Source organism: Nymphaea colorata, chromosome 1 (genome assembly GCF_008831285.2).
Source record: "Nymphaea colorata isolate Beijing-Zhang1983 chromosome 1, ASM883128v2, whole genome shotgun sequence".
NCBI classification, from domain to species: Eukaryota; Viridiplantae; Streptophyta; class Magnoliopsida; order Nymphaeales; family Nymphaeaceae; genus Nymphaea; species Nymphaea colorata.
Window position 1 is genome coordinate 43594847 of NC_045138.2, and position 23512 is coordinate 43618358.

Here is a 23512-nt window from a genome sequence, read left to right on the forward strand (position 1 = left end):
TGCTTTGTATAAAAGTTTTGGCATGAAGTATTTCACATGTTGGGCTCAAACTTGCTATTTTCCACGAGTTTCTACCCATAGACAGATGGCCAAATAGAGTATATCAATGCCTTGTTGGAACAGTACTTGTGACACTTCATCAATGCAAACCAGAAAATTGGGTGAAGCTGCTCGATTTTGCTCAATTCTGCTACAACTTACAGAAGAACGAGTCTTTTGGGCACAGTCTATTTGAGATAGCTACAATGTAACAACCACTAACACCACACACTCTTGTTGCCTAGGAAAAGGGAAGACCTACATTTGCCTATTAGTTTGTCAGGAATTGACAAGAGCAAACAAAACTCGCTAAGGCATTCTTGCATAAGGTTGCCAAAACATAAAAAAGTGGGTTGACAAAGATCGACGACCGATCGAGTTTTAAGTTGGAGGCCAGGTCCTCGTGAAGCTGTATCCTAATCGCATTGGTATTTTTGTGGGTGACATTGTGCCTTTATTCAGAAGTATGAATGGTCATTCACTATGATTAAGAAGGTTGAGAAGCTAATGTACAAGCTAAATCTGCCACCAGACTTCAAGGTGCATCTAATATTTCACATATGCAACTTGAAGCGGAGCTAGCCGTAGCAGGAGCCAATCTACAATTGGAGCAAATTCTTCAACACAAGATCAACTATCTTTTTGAGCCAAACAAGTATTTTGTCAAGTGGGCAGATAAAGAGTATCATACCTGGGAGTACGCATTCAGATGAAGGAACACTACTCAGGAGAAGTCAGGGCATACCAAGACGTAGTTGGTACCGAGACAATGCATGATTTGAAGAGTGGAGCTTGTTTCCTTGTGTATGTGTTTGTATAGTCTTTTCTTTTGTTTACAAGGACCATTTGTATATGTCTGTTCACTTGTAAGAGAGTACCCTCCTACCGGTCTAAGTGTCATGTTTGGGATTTGTTGCTTTGGGTGTTCGGCAAGAGGATCCATGTATGAGCCTTCGAGCACCCTTGTAAGTAAAGTAAAGTCAATCTTCTTGCTTACCTTCTCTTATGATATATTGTCTTTCTAAGTGAATGAAACAGTTCATTGCAAGTTCTTCCTATGCTTGTGTCTATTTACACACTCTTTGTTTTCAAGTTATTTGTACACTTGCTTGCCCCTTTAGGCTTGCTGCAGTTTGAGGGCTGTCATGCCACACGGGTCGGTGAGGAGAGTCGCTCCGTGACAGGTATATTCATGTTCAAAAGAAGGCCATTGAACAACTAGTGAAATAAATGCTTACGGAAGGAGTAATTCAGTCAGGTAGGAGTTGTTATTCTTCTTCCGCCCTATTAGTAAAACAAGAAGCATGAGACATGACAGTTTTACATGGACTATAGAGGGTTGGAAGGGGCAATAATATTTTTCTAAACTTAACCTCCAAGCGGGATACCATTAAGTTGGGACGTTTCCTCAAAACATTCCTAAAACAGCCTCTCAAGTTCATGAAGGCCACTATGAATTTAATATCATGTCCTTTGGGCTTACAAATGCACCTCAACACTAAGCACTTCACGCACATTCATAGAGAGTGGCTATCCTATACGGTGAGACTTGTATTAGAGGGCAGAAACTTATTCTGATGGTTCTACTGGCTGGTATCTATGTTTGTTGGCGTGTGAGCGTAGGTGTCTTAAGGAAAAAATCGGTTTCCAATGGGAGAGACGTATGAGTAGGCCGGTCATTCCGCATCCGTCCGCTTCTACCGTCTTTTGCCGAAATTACGGACCGTGGGACTATGGAGATGGCATGGACATACCGCTTGGTTTTAGATCAGAACAACGAGCGCTCTACGGTCGACCCGGTCATTGACGGACGGCGCTCTCCGAAAACGCGTTTCTTTCGTGGACGGAAGCGTACGGCTGGAGGTCACGCGCCACCGGCTCCAGCGTTTCTCTCTATCTGCGGTCTTCCCTTCTTATCCATCATCACCCGTTCCCCTCAAGCTAGGAGGAATCAGAGAGATAGAAAGGGCGAGAGGCCAATGGTGAGATACTGCCAGCTTCGATCCGCCGTCGATTTGGTTTTAGAGCCAGACTAGAGAGAGAGAGAGAGAGAGAGAGACGGAGGCTAACGATGAGATACTGCAGGTTCAATGCAGGCTTCGATCCGCCCTCGATTTGCCTTAGATCCAGAGGCAACCTTTTCCCCTGATTCCTGAAACTTTTCACTCGTTGCCTGGGCGTGGAGGTCGTATCGATTTCTACCTCCTATCCTGAGCAATGCCACGGCGGTTTCCTGGTTGATCGATCAGTATGTCATCCAGATATGCGTTCATCGGATTGTTGATGCTGCTTACGTACTGACATAAAGGTGCAAGGGCGAATTTGAGGAGGAGGAGGAGGAGGCCATGACTCTGATGAGGCTCGATAGGTGCCGATGCAAATGCTGGTGGACCTTTTCCTCTTCAGCCCCTCTCTCTCCCACTACGACCACGATTCTTCTCCCGAAGAATCGTCTGCATGTTTGGTTCTTCGGGGTGTGCTCAAGCATCCTGGTGTGGACGTGCCTGGTTCAGCTGGTGGCCCTGGGGAGGCTCTGGCAACCTCAATTGCCTAAGGGATGGCATGCCTGCTTCAGCTTCAGGGGCTTCCCCAATCAGTTGGTGAAGATCACGCTTGCCGGCGACTCGGTTGCCCCGTCTTGTCCCTATTTTTCTTCTCTCTCTTCTTCTTCCTCTGCTGCTGCTGCTGCTGCTTCTTCACGTGCCAAATCCCATCCTTGGAGTGAGTTCTTGAATGCCTCCATTTGGTTATCCCTGTTTGCCACTTACCACTTTTATCACTTCTAGAAAAATCGAGTCTCATGCATTGCAGAAACAACAGACGACTAGAGTTTGATCAACCATAGCTTAGTGCCCAGTTATTTTCTGTCATGATAGATGAAAGGCCTGTCACTGGTTCAAAAAGAGGTTTAGGATTTTCACTTTGTTTATCCAACTATATATGACGATTATGAACGAGACAAGTACAATCGAGGAACCATCAATTAACGCATTTAGAGAGAAAGGAATCTATGTTACAGGTAAAAGTGATTGGTTTGGAATTGCAGAATTTCAGAATGAGAACAATTGCCCATGAATGAGCTGAGAGATCTTCGATCTTAAGATCTTGTCGTGTATGACATTGTGGAAAGATGGTGACGTGAAAATTTTCACACCAATTATCATTCTTCTTTTGCAGCCATAATAGAATCTAAGGACAAAATTCAAACCCAAATATCTTCTCATGCTTATCAGTCCAAAGGCATAGATTGAGCCGATGTACAAAGAAACAACAGCATTACATAGATGTCAAATATGGGAGGTTGTCAAAAGACCACAAAGCAAAAATGTGGTTGGAGCAAAATGGGTTTATAAAACAAAATATAATCCTGATGGCAGTATTAAAAGGTATAAGGCTAAACTACTGTCTAAATTGATTTCTTAAGAAAATATGTTAGGCTATAATTAAATCTCTAGTCTTGTCATAGAGATGGGAGTAGTCCATTTTATTTTATACTTGGCTGTGGATTATAGATGGACAATTGAATCATACTGATGTAAAAATGTGTTTTTTGCATAGAAACTTGCTTACTATGATCATGGAGGTCGTGATGTCCATGGCTCTAAAGGAATTTGAGTTGTTAGGTTTAAAATTTTTAGCATATTTAATTGGAACTTAAGTTGCTTATGCTCATTGAGGATATTTTTCATGTCAAACTAAATTTGCCTCTAGTGTTATTAAAAGGTTATTTGTAATATATGAAAAAATTGTTGAAAAATTATTGGAATGAAAATGAGGATCAATGAAGGAGAAGCATTGGAAAATCCCAACCCTATCAACACTAAATTGTAGCATTATCTCATCTTACAATTACTTGAATAGGCCTTGGTTATTCTATTCACATTGCAAGCCAATTTCAACATGCTTCAACTTCTGTTCATGGAGGGGGCAAAGAATATGCATTGGTCAATACATCAATAATCCAACTTCTAAGAGATTATTCTAATCTTCATCTGCTTAACTAGATTAATTGCTTATGCAGATACAAAACTTAAATAATCGTCAGTCTGCTGCTGGTTTTTTTGTTGTTCTAGGATGATCATTTATTTTTTGGAGATTTAAGAAGCAACAAAAAATCTCACATAGTCTTGTATATTCTTTTACCTTCTCTGTTTCTTGTTTTTTCAGTATCTTTTTCCTTGTTTTCCATTTCAACCAATTAGAGGCTGTTTCTGTACTAGCTGTTGGCTAGCCCCAACAACTAGATTTATAGCAGTTGGAGCAAGCTCATCTGCAATCCCCTTCTCCTCCTCCTTGTTTGTATGGACAGGGGTTGATCCCCTTTGTTGTAATCAAGGCTTGTGAACTCTGTTTGCTATGCTTGAATGAATTATTTCCCAGATTTGCTCTGAGTGATTTGTGAAACATTTGCTCTTTGAGTGTTGTGATTTGTATTCTAGGTTCTTGAAAACCTATGCTAAATGTAGATTCTTTATTAATTTCTATATGGAAAGAATGGTATCAGACCCATGGTTGGGGCTTGTGTTCAAAATAATCGTGTTTTTGTCTTATCTCATAGTCACAAATATCATTAATGCATTTTAAACGGTGAGATTTTTCTTGGGCATCTTTTGGCAAATTTAAAAATCTCAGGAAAGCTTTGCAATTTTTTTAGAAAAGAAAAAATCCTAAAAATTAGGAAAAAGTAAAATAAATGAAGTATTAACAAAAAATATAAAAACTAACTAAATAACATGATATATTTTAATAATGACAAAAATGAAGATCAATAACTTAACTTAAGTTTTAAACTTTAAAAAAAAATAACATAAACATAGTGTAAAACTAATATGATAAAAATGTGAAAAGGACATGAAAAATTCATTTTGGAGTTTTAAAAAATTCAAAAAATGCATGGGTTTTTTTGTTTTCATTGTTTTTAATTTTCAACATTTTTATCATGTCTTTATTGAAAAACACGTTTTCTGTGACTCATTCAAATCAGTGGCTGCCTTGGGAAACCTGCATGTGGACAGACACTATCTTAGTATCTTTTGAAGGGAGATCTTGTTTATGCACCAGTGCTAGCTTTCTCCATTTCAAGAAGCATTTTTTGGTCTTAAAAGCAAAGTTGCTTCTTACGTGACAGCATATGGTGGTCTTGGGAAGCATCCTAAAATATTTGAGTTTGGAAGAAGGCTCTTTCTCATGCTTCAAAGAGCATATTTTTTTGGTCTAAGGCTCCTCTTAAAGGTTAGTAAAAGCCCATTGAGTAAACTAAAGATAAGGAATTTGGCTCCATCTGTTTTCCGAAACTTAAGGACCCCCCAATTATGTTAGATGGACATCTACCATGGAACATCGAACTGGTGGGAACGATTTATGGGGCGTTTACTGGTGGATCCTAAAATAAGCCTATCCTTGTGCTTATTGAAGAAATTAGTGAATGGGCAATCTAGTTGATCAATTAACATAGACTCTTCAAAGTAAGTTGCTGCACCAAGTTGACAGTGCGACTTGAGTATGGCAATGAACAATTTGCTTTTTCTTTTTCCATTGAGTCATCAGTAGAGTCAATTGTTGATTTTAATGTTTGTGAACAACCTAAGCCATTATTTTTTTAGAAAAGTGCCACATTTTGCACCCTAGTACTTACTTGACATAGTTGATCAATAATGAAAAAGATATTCATAGCCTATCATGAAAAAACATGGAAGGCTTGGAGAACTGGTTGCCATGTTATGTAGCCAAAAGTGTACCTAGGCATTGGCAGCAGCCTAGACTACCTGTCGCCTCAAACAAAAGTGTTTTGTTTTTTAAAATTTTAACATGAAGAATCGTTTTTTTGTTTTATCTTCCAATTTGTTGTTTTCAGTGGAGGAATTTTTAAACCAGCTTTTCTTCCGTCTTTTCTTCCTTATTTCTTTGTTTCTCCATATGCTTTGTCAGATAGGACCAACTAGGCCCTGCCTAGGGCCCCTCCTAGGTGATGCCTAGATTTTTCGGCAGTCAGGTTCTTAATGCTGCCTAGGATTTGTAACTACATAGGTCACCATAAAGTCATGCCGTCGCATTAAATTATGTGTGTGTGCACACAATTATAGATATAATTACAATTCATATTTTATTATGGTAAATATTTGTATGTTATTTTATATTTTTAATGCTGCTTTGCACAGACATACACACACACACACACACACACACACACACGTATATATGTATATATAGCAATGCTAACATGAAAGCTTGGATTATACTGAGGATCTGTGTTCGTCTTTGTTTTAGGAATTTAATGTTAAAAGCTAGGATTAGAGATATAACAGCCATGCTTTAGGAAATGGTAAGATCTTGTGTGATTAATAACATTGAAAAACATTGACATTTACTGGTAAGCTTCTTCTGTTGTCCTATATAGCTTATAAAATTTAATTGTCCCTCTTCATTAAATTTGATCTTTCAGACTTTTAATTATGTTTGTTATCATGTTATGAAATGTTTAATGTGGTTCTGTTCTTGTGCATTTTAATTGTTTTTTTATTGTTATAAGTCAATGGAAAATTGGAATCACTTCGGCATATAAATATAAATATATATATATATATATATATATATATATATATATATATATATATATATAGTCTTTGCTTACACAAAGACTCAACCAATCACATCTCTCAGCTCATCTCAACCATCGATCTGGGAAAGATCGGGTGGTTACATTTTATTCTTTTCTTTCCCCCATCAATGTGTTCTTTCTCTCCCCCCGAGAACACTCAAAGTTCTCTCCCCCTTCTCCTCACTCCCTGCCCCTTTCCCGTCTCACATAGCACCTACAAATCCATTGCCAGACGGTAGCTGACAGAGAACCTCCGGCATCACCATCGCTCAGCTGACAGTAGAGTTCCTGGCTGGTCGCCACCATTTTCCCACAGCAATTTACTGCTGACCACCGCCCAATTTTCATTTTTCTGTCCATCATCTCAGTCGCCCACTGGCCGTTGGTAGTTTTAGGCTTTTGGCACAAAAAAGTTGATCTTTCTCATTTTTTTTTCTAGTAAAACATGCCGGTTGAACACGAAAATGAAACCCAAAATGCCCTCAGTGCCGATTGTTAAAGAAATTCAGTTTTTTGTCAGAAATCCACCATATTTTGGCATGATTTGGTGCAAATCCAGCTTTTATTTTCAATTTTAGATATAGGAGAATGAGTTAGATCAGATTAATGAGTTGAAGTGATTAAAATACAGCAATATACCTCTTGAAAATTGACTTTTGAGCGGATTTGGGTTTGTGAGTTTCCACCGGCGGGTTTTTTTCAAAAACATATTTATTTCATTGAAAAGAATCGTTTTCTTCTCTTTATTTCAATTCAAATCCTCCTAAACCTTTCAAAACAAATCAAAGGCCAGCATGACTCGTTTTTAGCCATACTATGCAACTGATTGGTTGAGGAGAAATCAGAGAAATGAATCCTCTTTCTGTTAGATGATAATATGGCGCGGACTGCAGTGATGGCACCAGTGGAAAAATGTGGCCGATGGCTGATGTCCCCTGCTGTGTGGTGCTGATGGTTTAGTCTTTGCTGCATAAGTGAAGGGCAACGGATTTGAGCAGAAGAGAGGGTGATGGGTTGAAGAAAAAGGAAGTAGAAATGAAAGAGGGAGAGAGAGGGTTTCAGTCAGGGTGAGAGAAACCTGAGCAAGGTGGGGAAAAAAGGTTAACGAAGCCATCATTCATTCATGCTAAGATCAGACAGTCAAGATAGACCCAGTGCAAATAAAAAAATTTAAAGGGTCTAGCATTTATCTCTGACCTAATGGTCTGGGATCTACCAATTACTCTCTATATATACATGTATGTATGTATATAAATATGTATATATATAGGAACAACATACATATACATATATATATAATTTTTTAAGCAAAATATGAACATGCTAATGTATTGATTAGTACAAAACATTGTACATATACATATATATATATAATTTTTTAAGCAAAATATGAACATGCTAATGTGATTAGTACAAAACATTGTTTGATTCAAGTCTTTTTTATGAAAAATGTGGACTTTTTGCTATCAAAATATTGATGTTATGGGAGATGTTCAGTTTTGCTTAGTATAAAAGCACCATTAAACTCCAAAAAAGGATCAACTTAATAAATGTTTTCCATCAATCCATTCTTAAGTTCATACCTAGATTGCAAGAAAAGCACTTTAATTACCACATTTAAGCCATATAGTTTTGGGGTGTGTGTGTGTGTACTGTTTCATGCTTAGGATCTAGGCTTTACTCACTGCCTAGGCTCTGCCTAATGCTTTTAACAATATAGTTGTTCACTCACCTGGCCATGTCAATGTGGCATAAACTTCAGCTCATTCTTCTCTACATATGCCTTTGGGGGTTGATTTTAAGGTTGAAAGCTTAGCTTCTGAATCACTATAAAGTTGTACATATGTTCCTGCTGACAACATTGTGTTTATCATTCTGGTGTTTTGTGGTAGTTAAAATTGGGCTGTAAAGAAAAGGTTCGATTTATCTGCATTCTTCTACACAGATACACACTCACACATGCACACACAAGGGGAGAGAGAGAGAGAGAGAGAGTGGTGAAATGCACTAGGACACCTCTGTGGATTGTGGAATTGTTACAAGAGTTTTTACTTTTTGTGAGAGTTCATGAAGTGATAGTTGATTTGACCATATGCTTTTCAGGAATCTATAAAAGTAATGGATATCTTAAAGTGTCCTGCAATGGTGGACTCAATCAAATGCGTGCTGCGGTTGGTGGATCCACACTTGTTTCATACCTAATTCTGCTCCAAGTCTTCATATGTTTATTATATTTAACAAACATTGATGACTTCTTGATGCAGATTTGTGATATGGTCACTGTTGCCCGTTATTTAAACTTGACTCTGCTTATCCCAGAGCTTGACAAGGGCTCATTTTGGGCAGATCCTAGGTATATTTGTCCACTTCGACAAGTTTGTGTTCCATTAATAGCAAGAAATTTATATTTTCCATATTTAATTACTACCTGTGTCTGTGCCATTTGCAGCTCCTTTGATGATATTTTTGATGTGAATTATTTCATCCATGCATTGAGGAATGAAGTTCGTATCATAAGAAAGCTTCCAAATAAACTCAGAGGAAATGCTAATTTTCATGTTATGCGGCCAGTAAGCTGGTCAAATTTGACATACTACATGCAACAGGTTAGATTTAAGACATCCTTTTGTCTATCTGCAAAGAATATCTGCTTGTCAATGCTGATTGTAAGTTTTTGATATCTAATATCAAACCACCAAATGAAGTTAGATGCAAGAGGAAGAAGAGAGAAGTGGACTCCAAGCAAGAGAGAGATGAAAGAGAGCAGCAACAAATGACGTCTGCCTCTTGTTATCATTATATACTAATCACGATTTAGGGTACATCATAAAATACACAAAATAACATTAAGATTTACAAGTATGTCACCGCCCATGATGTGTTGGGCATGTGGATCAAATGGGTCGGGTCTGGGTGACCTGATCCACATTGTACAAACTTAACAACCCCCCTCAAGTTGTGCATGGGGTTTGATCATATGCACAATGTTGCGAGAGAGAGAGAGAGGCGGCAGAAAGCTAAAGTTCATTACGTGACCCTAATCTCTATTAAGAGATTAGGGTTAGGGAAAATTACAAGAGAAGTCCACTAAAAATAACAAAACATTTAAAGAGATCCTCCCTAACTTCCTAATATTTCAGAAAACCCTTTTTTGTATCTTTAACACTTCCCCTCAAGCTGGAGCATATATATCAATCATGCTCAGCTTGTTACAACATCTCAGGAAATCGCCTATGGGAAGAGCTTTAGTGAGAATATCTGCTGCCTGATCTTCTGAGGAGACATGAATAGTGCTAACAATTCCTCCTTGAACTAAGTCCCGAATATAGTGGCAATCCACTTCAATGTGTTTAGTCCTTTCATGGAAGACATGATTGTTAGCGATATATTTTGCTGCCTTGTTGTCACAATACATCTTCATTGGGAGATTCACTGAGACACCCAACTCTACAAGTAGTGATCTAACCCACGACATTTCAGCTGCAGTTTGAGCCATAGCCCTATATTCCGACTCAGCACTAGAACGAGCCACAACATTCTGCTTCTTGCTCCTCCAGAAAATAAGATTACCACCCACAAAGACACAAAAACCGGTAGTAGACTTCCTGTCATCTACAGATCCAGCATAATCAGCATCACTATACGCCTCGATGTCAACACATTCTCCTTTCTTGAACCATAGCCCCTTTCCCGGGGCTGATTTCAAGTATCTTACAATCATTAGAGCTGCATCCCAGTGAACTTTTCGGGGTTTTTCCATGAATTGGCTCAACTTATTCACAGCAAAGCTAATGTCGGGACGAGTGACAGTCAAATATAACAGTTTCCCTATCAGAGATCTGTAAGATCTAGAGTCAAACGGCTCTGAATCATCATCATGTATATGAATGCGAGGATTCATGGGAAGTGTGGCAGGTTTAGCCCCCAATAGTCCCGTTTCCTGTAGAAGATCAAGAACATATTTCCTTTGAGACACTACAACTCCTTTATTACTATGAGCCACCTCAATACCAAGAAAATAACGAAGTTGTCCAAGGTCTTTCGTAACAAAATGTTGCTGTAAAAACTCCTTTGTTTGAGCTATCTCTTGATCATTTTCCCCTGTAAGAACAATATCATCCACGTAGACAATCAATATCACAAGTCCTGCTGAGCCTCGCTTGATAAACAATGAGTGATCAAGCTGGGATCGGCGAAATCCACACTTAGATAACACTTCAGTAAGCTTTTGGAACCATGCACGGGGACTCTGTTTGAGTCCATAAATAGCCTTCTTTAACTTGCATACCTTGGAACACTCCCCTTGCCGCTCAAAACCAGGTGGTTGCTGCATATAAACGATTTCAGAAAGGTCTCCATACAGAAAGACATTTTTTACATCCAATTGAAAAAGAGGCCACTCTCGTTGGACAGCAAGAGAGATAATCAAGCGAATAGTACCCAACCGGGCCACAGGCGAAAAGGTCTCAAAGAAGTCAACACCATAAGTCTGAGTATACCCTTTTGCGACAAGACGGGCCTTGAACCTTTCAACTGACCCATCAGAATGATACTTGATGGTGAATACCCATCATGAGCCAACCACATCACAGCGTGTTGGGGGGTCTACCAAATCCCAAGTCTCCCGAGAAATAAGAGCATCCATTTCCTCCTGCATAGCTTGTCGCCAACGTGGATTTAACAGTGCGTGATGGTGCGAGGACGGGATAACATGACTAGATAGAGCTTGATCAAACTGTACTAAGCGTGTACTCAGATGAGCAGTAGAGACAGAATTAAATATAGGATGTAAGGTACACTGTCGCTTGCCCTTGCGAATAGCAATAGGGAGATCTGCTGCAGAATAGTCATCACTTAAACCTGAGTCAGTCTTATCAGTAGAGCTTACCTCTTGAGACGATGCTGGTGGACGGTTGAGAGAGGGACCTAGACGACGAGTGTAAACCAACGGAGGCTCAAGAAAACGTTCATGTGACCTAGGTTGAGATGATGGAAATGACTCAAGTGACACTGGTGGAATAGGAAGAGGTATAGGTGCATGCATTTCAGATGAAGAGGGACTTGACAGAGGGAAATAAGGACGAGACTCAAAGAAGGTAACATCCGCACTGATAATGTCTTTCTTGGTCAAGGGATCAAAGCATTTGTATCCCTTTTGATTGACTGAATAGCCAATAAAGATACATTTGATGGCTTGGGCAGCAGGTTTGCTTTTGTTCGGGCCTAGGATATGTGCAAAGCAAGTGCATCCAAAAACTTTGGGAGGTAAATGAAATAATGAACGCCCTGGATATAGAATTTGAATTGGAATACGGTCTTGAATGGAGGAAGTGGGTAATCTATTAATGAGGTAACACGCAGTAAGAATAGCATCACCCCAAAAATAGGCAGACATGTGAGAATGTAACATGAGGGTACGAGCTACGTTTAGGAGTTGCCGATGTTTGCGTTCGGCTACACCATTCTGTTGGGACGTATGTGGACAAGTATATTGAGGTCGAATTCCATGGTCGGCATAAAACTGAAGTAGAATGGAAGACTTGAATTCAAGAGCATTATCAGTGCGAATATTTTTGACAATGAGTCCAAACTGAGTTTTTATTTCCTTGATAAATTTTTGAAGAATACATATGACTTCAGATCTTTCCCTTAACAAGAAAACCCAACTGACTCTAGTAAAATCATCAACTAGAACAAGATAATATCGAAAACATGATCGAAAAGGAACCCGACTAGGACCCCATACATCCACATGAATGAGATCAAAAGGACTCTGACTCGACGGACTCTGACTCGAAGGAAAGCTGCTCCGTGTATGCTTGCCCAACTGGCAGACATCACATAAGAAGGACTCTGATGCAGGAATATCTGGAAACATGCGACGAAGTTTTGGTACTGAAGGATGACCCAGTCTGAGATGCCATTGGAAGGGAGAAGGCTTGGAAGGGACTGAAGATGCAGCAACATCAACTGGGATTGACAAAAAATAAAGGCCCTCACGCTCATGGCCGCCACCAATCATCTTCCCAGTTGGTAAGTCCTGAAAAGGACAAGAGTCAGATTAAAAAATGACTTTACATTGTAAGGCGATAGCTAGCTGCTTCACAGATATCAAATTAACAGGAAACTGAGGAGCATATAGCACATGTGTAATAGTGCGTAAATGTGGAAGGTAAATATCACTGCTACCCAAAACAGGGGACAACTTGCCATCAGCCAGCTTAACATGCTGTGGTGTAGAAAATCTGACAAATGATGAAAAATTTTGTGGTTGATTACAACAATGTCTAGAAGCGCCCGAGTCTATCATCCATGTCATACTTGGATCAGCAGTAGGAGCACCAACAGAGAATGCTGAATCTACAACAGCAGCATTGGTAGATGTAGAGGCAGACCTCTGAGCAAGAACACGATCATATTCATCCTTACTTAGGTTAAGAGAATATGACATAGATATAGAAGGATCAATAGAAGACTCAACCATAGATATTGTTGCCTTTGAATGGGTTGCTTGGGATGAAGAAGGACCTCTGCTTGTGGTGATTCTACCTCCACCACGTCCAGAGGAAACATTAGACCTGAGGTGAGGATGTTTGTCCCAACAACGATCCTCTAGATGACCAATTTTTCCACAATAAGAGCACTGAAATCTGCCACGTCTAGCACCACGGCCTGTACCACGTCCCCTAGTGCCTCCAAAAGAATTAGGGCCCCATCCTCCTGATATCACAAGTGCAGAGACTGGTGTGTCATGCGTAGTCTGAGAAATAGTGGCTGCAAAACGACTCAGCCTATTATACGTGTCTGCTAAATCTGGAAGTTCACTGCTTGTTAGAATTTGAGACTTTGCCACAGAGTATTCTGAAGATAGGCCAGATAAAAACTTCGCCACCATACCAGTCTCAACGTGTGATGCATAACAATGCTGGCAAGGTGGACGAAGAGCCTTTAACCGTTCATATGCAGCAGTCAAAGTAGCAAAATATTGAGATAGGTCCTGATCCCCTTGTCGAATGTTGCATAACTCCTCTTCTAGTTGTAGGATTTTGATTACATTAGTGGCATGCGATTATGTCTTTCTCAAGAAAGACCACATATCCTTGGCCTTGGTATAATATGCAATAGTTGGGGCTATATGAGACTCCACACTATTCATAATCCAAGACATAACAATATAATTATCTTCATCCCACGCAGCATATATTCCTTTTTTCTCAATAGGTTCATCCTCCTCAAGAATATATTTCTTCCTATGACCAGCCACCGACATTATGAATACCCTAGACCATATTTCATAATTTGAGCCATTAAGTTTCATCGTGGTTCCATAAGAGAATGAATTCCCAGCCATCTTGTAGTCAGTAGACCCTTCAGATTTACTGTTTTCAGCCATAGTAAATAAAGAAGACCAGATTGATGCAAACGTTTAAAGAAAGAGGGCTAGGAAATTACTGTCACTTCAGATCTGGTTCAGCCGATGACAAAAACAAGAATGAACTCCCAACGACTGAAGACTGCTGCTCCCAACGACTGAAGACTGCTGCCACTTATAACAGCAGCTAGTTCTCATAAAACTTCCTGTCCACGTGTCAAAGAAGTCCACGAAATCAAACAAAAACTTGTACTAAGGATCAGCAACAGTCCTCACGCAGCCTTACTTTACTGAATTTGTATCCACGATCTATAGAAAAATTCTGATCATATTCAAAAAACTGAATTTATAAGCAGCATATAGACTCCACAAAGTATCCACAACAACTCACGCAGCCTGACTTTACCGAAATTGTATTTACGATCATCACAAACCACAGCGTCACACGTCACGCTGCATCCACAATAGTATGCTTCATACGACCAATATGAGGATCTGATCACGCCTTCCACATAGGCGTGATCAGGTCCTCCTTCACACGGCACGCCCAACCCCTATTCCCTCACTGTCTCCTTATTGGGTGATAAGAGGGAATAAGGAGTAGCGATGACAAGAGAGAGGACGAAAAAAAAAGTAACTCACTTGGTTGTTCGCTGGAAAGATTGTCGCCAGAGAAGATGGTCGCCGGAGAAGGTCATCGGAAAGCGCACCCTGCCGTCGACGCCCACACCCGCTCTGATACCATGTTGCGAGAGAGAGAGAGAGGCGGCAAAAAGCTAAAGTTCATTACGTGACCCTAATCTCTATTAAGAGATTAGGGTCAGGGAAAATTACAAGAGAAGTCCACTAAAAATAACAAAACATTTAAAGAGATCCTCCCTAACTTCCTAATATTTCAGAAAACCCTTTTTTGTATCTTTAACACACAACTTGTTCTTCAATTCCCAGAAATGGTGCCTTGTGAGTCCCTTGGTAAAAAGATCAGCCACTTGTTCAGACGTGGATATATAAGTGGAAACAATCTCGTCTTCTGCAACCTTTTGACGAATGAAGTGTTGATCAATCTCTATATGCTTAGTGCGATTATGTAGAACAGGATTGAAGGCAATCTTGATCGCGCTTTGGTTGTGACAAAATCGAAATGACTGAGCAATGGGAAGAGAGAGTTCCCCAAGTAGATGACGTAACCATGAGGCTTCAGTTGTGCCTGCAGTCATTGCCGTATAATCTACCTCAGTGCTAGATCTGGCAACTGCACGCTGATTCCTGCTACTCCAACAAATAAGATTGAAATCAAGGAAGAGACAATAACTGGAAACTGATCGTTTATCGTGTGGATCACCTGCCCAATTTGCATCAGTATAAGTGGAAATGTTGTGGCCATGCAAAACAGTTGACTGTCTTGTGTAGATGAGTCCATCCCCAAGAGTAGCCTTAAGATAACACAAAATACGTTTGGTAGCATCCATATGCCCTTTTGTGGGTGCGTGCATAAACTGAGAGACTTGATTCACAACATATACTATGTCTGGGTGTGTAAAAGTGAGATATTGCAACATGCCAACTATACTCCGATAGAAACTAGGATTTGGGTAGGCATCACTCCCATTAGAGACATTTAATTTTGTGTTGAGAACACTAGGTGTATTTATGGGCTTGCAATTTGTCATACTTGTCCTATCCAAAATATCAAGAGTGTATTTATGTTGTGTAAGAGTTAATGTGTCACCTTTTCTATCAAGCTCAACACCCAAGAAATATCGTAGTTCGCTGAGATCCTTCATCTTGAATTCTTGTTGCAATACCTCCTTAACATGGGACATATGACATGAAGAGTTTTCAATAAGAACTATGTCATCTACATATATGAGTAGCCAAGTGGTAACTTCACATGAATGATAGATGAATAAGGAATGACCAAGTGAATTTCTGAGGAAACCAGCCTGTTGTATATGGAGGGAAAATCTATCGAACCATGAAGGAGATGTTTGCTTAAGCCCATGCAGCGATTTTTGTAATTTGCACACCCATTTGGTTGGATCATTGGTAGCATATCCTAGAGGTTGTTCCATGTAAACTTCTTCCTTTAAAAAACCATGAAGAAAAACATTTTTAACATCCAACTGATGTAAATTCCAACCATGTGAGACGACAAGAGAGATGATAACCCGGATCGTTCCCATCTTGACGACTAGACTGAAAGTCTCATCATAATCTTCCCCGTACTGTTGAGTGAAGCCTCTAGCCACGAGTCAAGCCTTGTATCTATCAATGCTTCCATCGGGTTTATATTTGAGTTTGTAAACCCATTTTGAGCCCACTACGTTCTTACCATCTGGACGAGGAACGATCTCCCATGTTTGACATTCATTTAAGGCAGCCATTTCTTCATTCATGGCCTCGATCCAATGTTTGCTTTTGCACGCTTGCTCATAGCATTTTGGCTCCACCCTTTTTTTCAATTCTATCATGAAGAGCTGAAAATCCAAAGAGAAATGATCATAACTTACCCATCTATCAATAGGGTTCCACACACGTTTTGATTTACGTGGATAAGTAGTGGCAATTTCTGGATCAGCTGGAACTGATCGTCGATTGATACACCACTCCTAAAAACCGATTAGGTGAAGTCATGTTCATGCTGTTGGTCTGAGTAGATGAAGGTATGCTGTCCATCTGTGGCTGTCTTGAGCTCATCAATAGTTCTGTCACTTCGTGCGTGGTGTGTATCAGTTTCTTGGTCTAATATTTCAGCATTAAATCATGAGTCATATACATCATTTCTAACATTAAGTGTTGCATGTGGCTCCTTTAAATCCATCATCCTGAGCTCATCAAAAACAACATATCGTGAAACATGCACACGTCCAGACTTTGGATTGTAGCAGCGATAGCCTTTATAATTTTCTGCATAACCCATAGATCTACACATGGCAGCTCGATCTTGAAACTTATTTCTCAAAGAAACATCAACATGAACATAACAGATGCATCGAAAAACGCGCAGCTCGTCATAATTTGGCTGTTCTTGATGTAAAATAAAGGATGGAGATTTTCCTTCAAGCATGGATAGTGGCAGTCGATTAATAACATGAACAACAGTATGGAAGGCTTCAGTCCATAAAGTCATGGGCACATTACTGTTATGCATCATACTGAGAGCACTTTCAACTATGTGCCTATGTTTTCTTTCAACAATACCATTCCGTTGTGGTGTGTGTGGATAAGAAATCTATCTAGTGATCCCATGATTTAGTAAGTACTTAGTAAATTCATTCGAAATGAACTCACCACCACCATCACATAAAAGGATGAGCATGGCTCTTATAAATATGACAACTTGAGCACATGCTAGACTCACTGACAGGACTTAGACTGGACTTTTTTAATAGTCCGTCTGCAACAAGACTTTGAATGAAAGACCGACTACAATGTGTTAAATGACCGTGCCAAAGAGATGGCATATCATACTTTGTGATATTGACTTCACTATGACTGCGAAATGATGAATCTGAAACACAAGACTTAGACACTTTTGGAGTTTCTTCAATGACGTACATGTCTCCTTTGCGAACACCCTCAGCGAATGTCTTCTTGGTTCGAGCATCCTTAACATAAACAAAAGAAGGAGTAAACTCAATAGAGGAATGAGTATCATCAATAAGCTTTTACACAGAAATGATATTTTTCTTGACATTTGGAACAACAAGAACATTCCTTAAGGGTATTGAGGAATGAGCCATGGATAAGTGTGCATTTCCAATATGCGATATTTTGTTATGGGAACCATCACTTGTGACGACTGAGTCTTTAGCTAAATAAGGGAGAGCACTAGAAAGCGTACCTGCGTCACCAGTTACATGAGCTGCAACACTAGAATCCACATACCATTGTCCTTCCTCATTTTGCTTGAGATTGACTTTAGACAATGCTGTCATTAGAATCTGCTGCACATCAGGGGAAATGTTCGATGCCGCAGTCGTGTTCGAAACAGATGACCCTGCTGCCTTATTGTCACACCTGACCTGTTTTCCCTTGTTCTGAGGGTTATGCCAACATTCTGACTTCACATTACCTCTCTTATTGCAATATAAACAAGTAGGTATCATTCGTGGTACATTTACCTATGCATTTGTGTTAGGTGTAGGAAGGATACATCTCTCTATCCCTACCTGTGAGTTCCAAACTCTTGGACGACTTCCTTGCGAAGCATGGGTCCCAGTGACCAACACATTGTGACAGCTAGAATGAATTAATTCATGTCGCTGTGCACGACTAGCTTCATGCTGAATCGATTTTGCTTTCAGGTCTTCAAAAGAGGAAAGAACATGCAATACCTCTAAAGCAGTGCAGAAAACATCAAATTTTGGCCTCAATCCACTCAAAGCTTGTTGTACCTTGTCCTTGTCGCTGACCGGATGCCCTATGATGGCAAGCTGATCACTGACATTTTTTATCTCATGTATATATTCCAGGACTGAACGTGTGCCTCGCTTGATATCATGAAATTGCCTCTTGAGTTGTAGAAATCTCGCTTCTAATACTTGAGAATACGTGATAGCAAGTACATTCCACAACTCAAGTGCTGAAAGATCATCATCAACACCCGCCTAAACTTCCTCTGATAGTGTGGAGGTGATATAAGCAACGAGAGATTGATCATGACTCATGAGCCATCCACATCTCATATTCAGGATTGATTTCTGCAATGGTCTCTTGAACTTGCCCTGCAACATTCTTCACCTCTCGCATAATTCATTCAGGTGGCGCAGATGTAGTGCTATTGAGATGTCCATAGAGACGGTGACTTTTGATGAACGGGACTATTTGACATTTCCATGTCAAATAATTGGTATGATTTAGCTTTTGTGAGATGAGTTGGGAGAGGAAATTGGACGACAAGATGTTGGAATTGCGGTGGGGATCCATAGATGCAATAATCAGAAAATAGGGGAAAAATAGAAATTTTGATATTAGGGTTAGGTGGCCGAAGGTAGGGCAGATTAGGGTTAGGGCAGACAGTAGGATTATGGCAGATTAGGGTAGAAAATTTGGGGTTTAGGATTAGGGTAGAAATTTGGGGATTAGGGTAGAAAATAGAGATTTGAGGATTAGGACAGGAAAGAAACAAAGATTAGGGCAGAAATTAAAGATTCTTACCGGACATTCTCAGTGGCAAAACCCTGCTCTGATACCATGTAAGATTTTGATATCTAATACCAAACCACCGAATGAAGTTAGATGCAAGAGGAGGAAGAGAGAAGTGGGCTGCATGTCCAAGTAAGAGAGAGATGAAAGAGAGCGGCAACAAATGACGTCTGCCTCTTGTTATCATTATATACTAATCACGATTTAGGGTGCATCATAAAATACACAAAATAACATTAAGATTTACAAGTATGCCACCGCCCATGATGTGTTGGGCGTGTGGATCAAATGGGTCGGGTCTGGGTGACCCGATCCACATTGTACAAACTTAACACTGATAAGTTCCCTGAAATAACTTTGACAAGATCTTGTGAAGAACTACATGCTGAGATTGTTGTGCATGTAGGTTGCTTTATATTGCAAATTGACATGATTAAGTCTCAACTTTCACTTGATTTTCTTGCTGTTGTCTGCTGATATGAACTATTTGCAATTTGCGTTGCAGATTTTACCACTTTTTAGCAAGTACAGAGTAATTAATTTTAACAAGACAGATGCACGGTTAGCAAATAATGGACTTCCAGCTGAGCTTCAGAAACTCCGGTGCCATGTTAATTTTCAGGCACTAAAGTTCAACCGCCGAATCGAGGCTCTAGGGAGGAAACTGGTAAAAGTCCTCCATGCAAAGGGACCATTTGTTGCATTACACTTGAGATATGAAATGGACATTCTAGCATTCTCTGGTTGTACCCATGGTTGCTCTGAAGAAGAAGCAGAAGAACTGAAGAGGATGAGGTTTGGTGATTGGAGATTATGAATAGTGGATTTCATGTTTTCGGTTTAGCTTACTATCTAATCATTATTACAAAATACTTGAAGTCAATTTTCAATTTTCTGTTCATACCTGATCTTGTTCTAAATACATTTGAAGTTTGAGCAAGGATTGTCGTTTTGCTTCTTTTGTCAATCTCAAATATTAATGCCAATGAGAGCTCCATCCACCTTGTTGGATTTATCTCCCAGCAAAATCTGGTACCATTTTCATCTTTCCAATACCAAAAAGAAAAAGAAGAAATAGATAACCAAGTATTAGTTGGAAAACCTACAAAATGACAACTAGACAAACAGATAAAAAAACACTCATATTTCTAAATGCTTCATATCACAGCCTACTTATCATATTGTGTTTCCTAATTCAAGTGGGTAAAACAAAACTTTTGAAACTTGGGTTTTTTCTATTATTGTGGTAAAATTTAACTGTTTTTTTTCATGAAATTCTTAATTATTTGGCCTAATGCAATTGTACGCAGCCTTTGTCAGTCAGAAGGGGAAGGTGCAATTCTGGTTTCTGTCATAGTTAGCAGTCTTTTCTGTTATTAACTAAATCCCTTAAGTTTTTTTTTTTTTTGGCCTTAAAAGCCTCTCTTATCCACGTGGACCCGTGTTGTCAGGTATGCATATCCATGGTGGAGGCAGAAAGAGATTGTTTCTGAAAAAAGAAGACTAGAGGGTTTGTGCCCTCTTACTCCAGAGGAGGCTACACTAACCTTGCGTGCACTAGGTTTTGGAAAGGAAACACAGATATATGTTGCTTCTGGTGAAACCTATGGGAGTAAACGAAGGCTTTCAGCATTACATGCTGCTTATCCTCACATTGTGAGTTCTCATCAACTCATCATGAAAAGCTAATTTTGCATTGCTTTAGCAAATTTCAGAGAATAGCTATGCCAATGCCTTGCTGCACTTTTGCAAAATGAAAAAAGATGGCTTTGCAGTATCTGTGTCCATACTCCATATATCATTGAATGTATGTTGTCACTTCCTCGGAAGGAGGGGTTATCTGTGACATGAAGTGGCTCAAATTGCTTTGTGATCAGTCAATGACTGAATGGCTCTGATTAATTTTGCTTGAAGCATATATTTGTTCTCAAAATTTTTTTGAGCCGATTTTACTCCTTATAATGTTTATTTCAGGTGAAAAAGGAGATGCTACTTGATTCTGAAGAATTAAAGCAATTCCGCAATCATTCTTCCCAAATGGCCGCACTGGATTATCTTGTCTCCGTTGGAAGTGATATATTTATTCCTACCTACGATGGAAACATGGCAAAACTGGTTGAAGGCCATCGCAGGTGTGTTTATGACTCTATCATAGTGGGTGTATTTGTGTGCATATACTTTTACAAGATAGATAAAAATAGTTCACCTTGCCCAAAAGGGTACTGAGTGTTGAAGGTGGCTTAGAGTTCAAAGCTAGGAGTTTACTGGCGAAAGCAATGAGAAATCCTTACCGAGAGGGGCATTATGGGTACTGGGAGGGGCATGTGGGGGTATCTCAGGGTCTTACACCAAAGATACGGCAAAAAGCAAGCATAATAAAACTGCACCTCCTAGGTCACCAAACCCAGGAAGCCTCTACAGTCCAGGAAATCGGGTACTTTTCCTGGGTATTGAGGAAACCTCACCTTGCGCTTCTTGAAGAACATTATGGATGTGTTTGTGATAAGTTATTTTTTTATTACTGTGTAGATATTTGGGTTTTCGAAAAACCATTTTGCTAGATCGAAAGAAACTAGTGGAGTTTCTAGATTTGCGCCAAAATGGCACACTTTCATGGGAGGAGTTTGTTGTTGCGGTTCGTCAGATGCACAGACAACGAATGGGTCAACCTGTTTTGCGCAGAATAGTACCAGACAGACCGAAGGAAGAAGACTACTTCTATGCAAATCCTCAGGAATGCCTCTGCTACACTTCAAATTGTGAAGCCAATAATATTTCAGCGTCTGATTTCTAGTTATTTGATGGAGGTCACACGACCTAGGCTACAAATGTATTTAGTAGTATATACTATATAGTTAATTCCAGATTTTGACAGAAGCCAGGTCTGTCATTCATATCAAACTTCATTGATGCAGCTTACCAAGTGTCTTGTATCTAGTTAGTTCCCAATGCGTCTTTAGCTGTGGAATCAAATGAAGATATTTTTAATCCTGCTGGCAAATTGTACAAAGAAAGCTAATCCAGAGAAGTTCCTTATTTTCAGGTGAGTTAAACTGTTTACGCTCTTAGTTCTGTTACATATGTATCTTGTCAGCTATTTAGTTTGGAAGAGAGAATGTGTGGTTAGAATGCTTGTAAGTGAAAGTTCAACAAGTACTTTTGTGAAGTGACAAAAGTGTATTGAGGAATATATATATATATATATATATATATATATATATATATATATATATATATATATATATATATATATATATATATATATATAATTTTTTTGTTGAGCACATTTTTGTTGGAACAACTTTTATTTAATGATTGAGAGTTGTACCACACACACACATACTCAGGGGGGGGGGAGAGAGAGAGAGAGACTGGTCCTTCCAAGAAACTTGTTCCCAAATGAAAAATGGGATCGTATGGGCCCTCCTATCAAATCAGATCAGATGGCCTAAATTAAGAGCGTTTTTCTCTTCTTTTTCCGTTTTTCATTTTAACATGATTAAAAGGAGGAAGGAAGGCCCTCTCTCTCTTTTTCTTTCTCTATGTGGCTGACGTAGCCCTTGCCCTGTGCACTTGTTAATCCACTTCTCTCTCTCTCTCTCATCAGCCAAGAAGGGCTTCCATGGCAGCCATTATAGGTGGTGCGTAAAGAAACAAGTAGCAAAGTGGCAGCCAAAAACTTTGAAATTGTTGTAGCCAGAGCTTTTCACATTGAAAAAATTTGTGTTTCAATTAGAATGGGAATGTTATTTTTTCATTTTTACTAACCTGTATCTGAATGAATTTGCCATTGCCTTAGAAAGAATGGCCCCTAGGAATTTTTTTTTTTTTTGGTACGTAAGAGCGATTTAGAACCACATTAACTGAATAACACGAGGTTGAGCTACACCAATTAAATCATCATCAATCAACCGATGCAAATGACCAGGTAGATTGATAAGAGCAATTACTCCAAAGGATTTTTGAAAGATCCATAAGGCAAGAAAATCAGCATACATATTAATTTTTCTATACATATGATATAAGACACACTTCCAATCTCGTATCAGCAATTCTTGACATTGCTTCACTATTTGGAATAAAGGGTCACGAGGTTGCATTTCATTTAGAACATTGTTCACAGCTAGCAAGGAATCTAATTCAACAATAACTTTATGAAGCCACGTTCTCAAGTTAATTTCAAACCATGAAGAATAACATTAATTTCAACCTTAGTTATATGACTACAACCTGCATCACAAGTGAAGCCAAATAGCCATTTTCCATTATCATTGCGAAATAAACCACCAGCGGTTCAGTCACCTAGATTTGTTCTAGCAGCCCAATCAACATTCAACTTAACAAAACCATGACAT

The 23512-nt window shown here is 39.4% G+C and overlaps 2 protein-coding genes across 3 annotated transcripts; one reads left to right on the forward strand and one right to left on the reverse strand.

Moving 5' to 3' along the window:
* Window positions 1-1824: 1824 nt before the first annotated feature.
* LOC116256238 (rhamnogalacturonan I rhamnosyltransferase 1-like) lies at window positions 1825-22199 on the forward strand. 2 transcript variants are annotated; one of them, XM_031632549.2, is made up of 8 exons: window positions 1826-2760; window positions 8741-8808; window positions 8902-8990; window positions 9087-9243; window positions 19663-19952; window positions 20609-20813; window positions 21132-21289; window positions 21687-22199. In XM_031632549.2, exons 1-8 carry the CDS (start codon window positions 2385-2387, stop codon window positions 21949-21951), a joined length of 1608 nt encoding a protein of 535 aa, XP_031488409.1. In that variant the 5' UTR covers window positions 1826-2384; the 3' UTR covers window positions 21952-22199. The 2 variants fall into 2 exon arrangements, with proteins under 2 accessions (XP_031488401.1, XP_031488409.1); XM_031632541.2 differs by having other exon boundaries at window positions 1825-2760; window positions 8902-9243.
* On the reverse strand, window positions 9272-19656 carry LOC126410026 (uncharacterized mitochondrial protein AtMg00810-like). The gene is made up of 2 exons (XM_050077602.1): window positions 14914-19656; window positions 9272-9783 (listed from the first exon to the last, which is right to left on the reverse strand). The coding sequence occupies exons 1-2, from the start codon at window positions 16190-16192 to the stop codon at window positions 9758-9760; spliced, it is 1305 nt and encodes a 434-aa protein (XP_049933559.1). The 5' UTR covers window positions 16193-19656; the 3' UTR covers window positions 9272-9757.
* Window positions 22200-23512: the final 1313 nt, after the last annotated feature.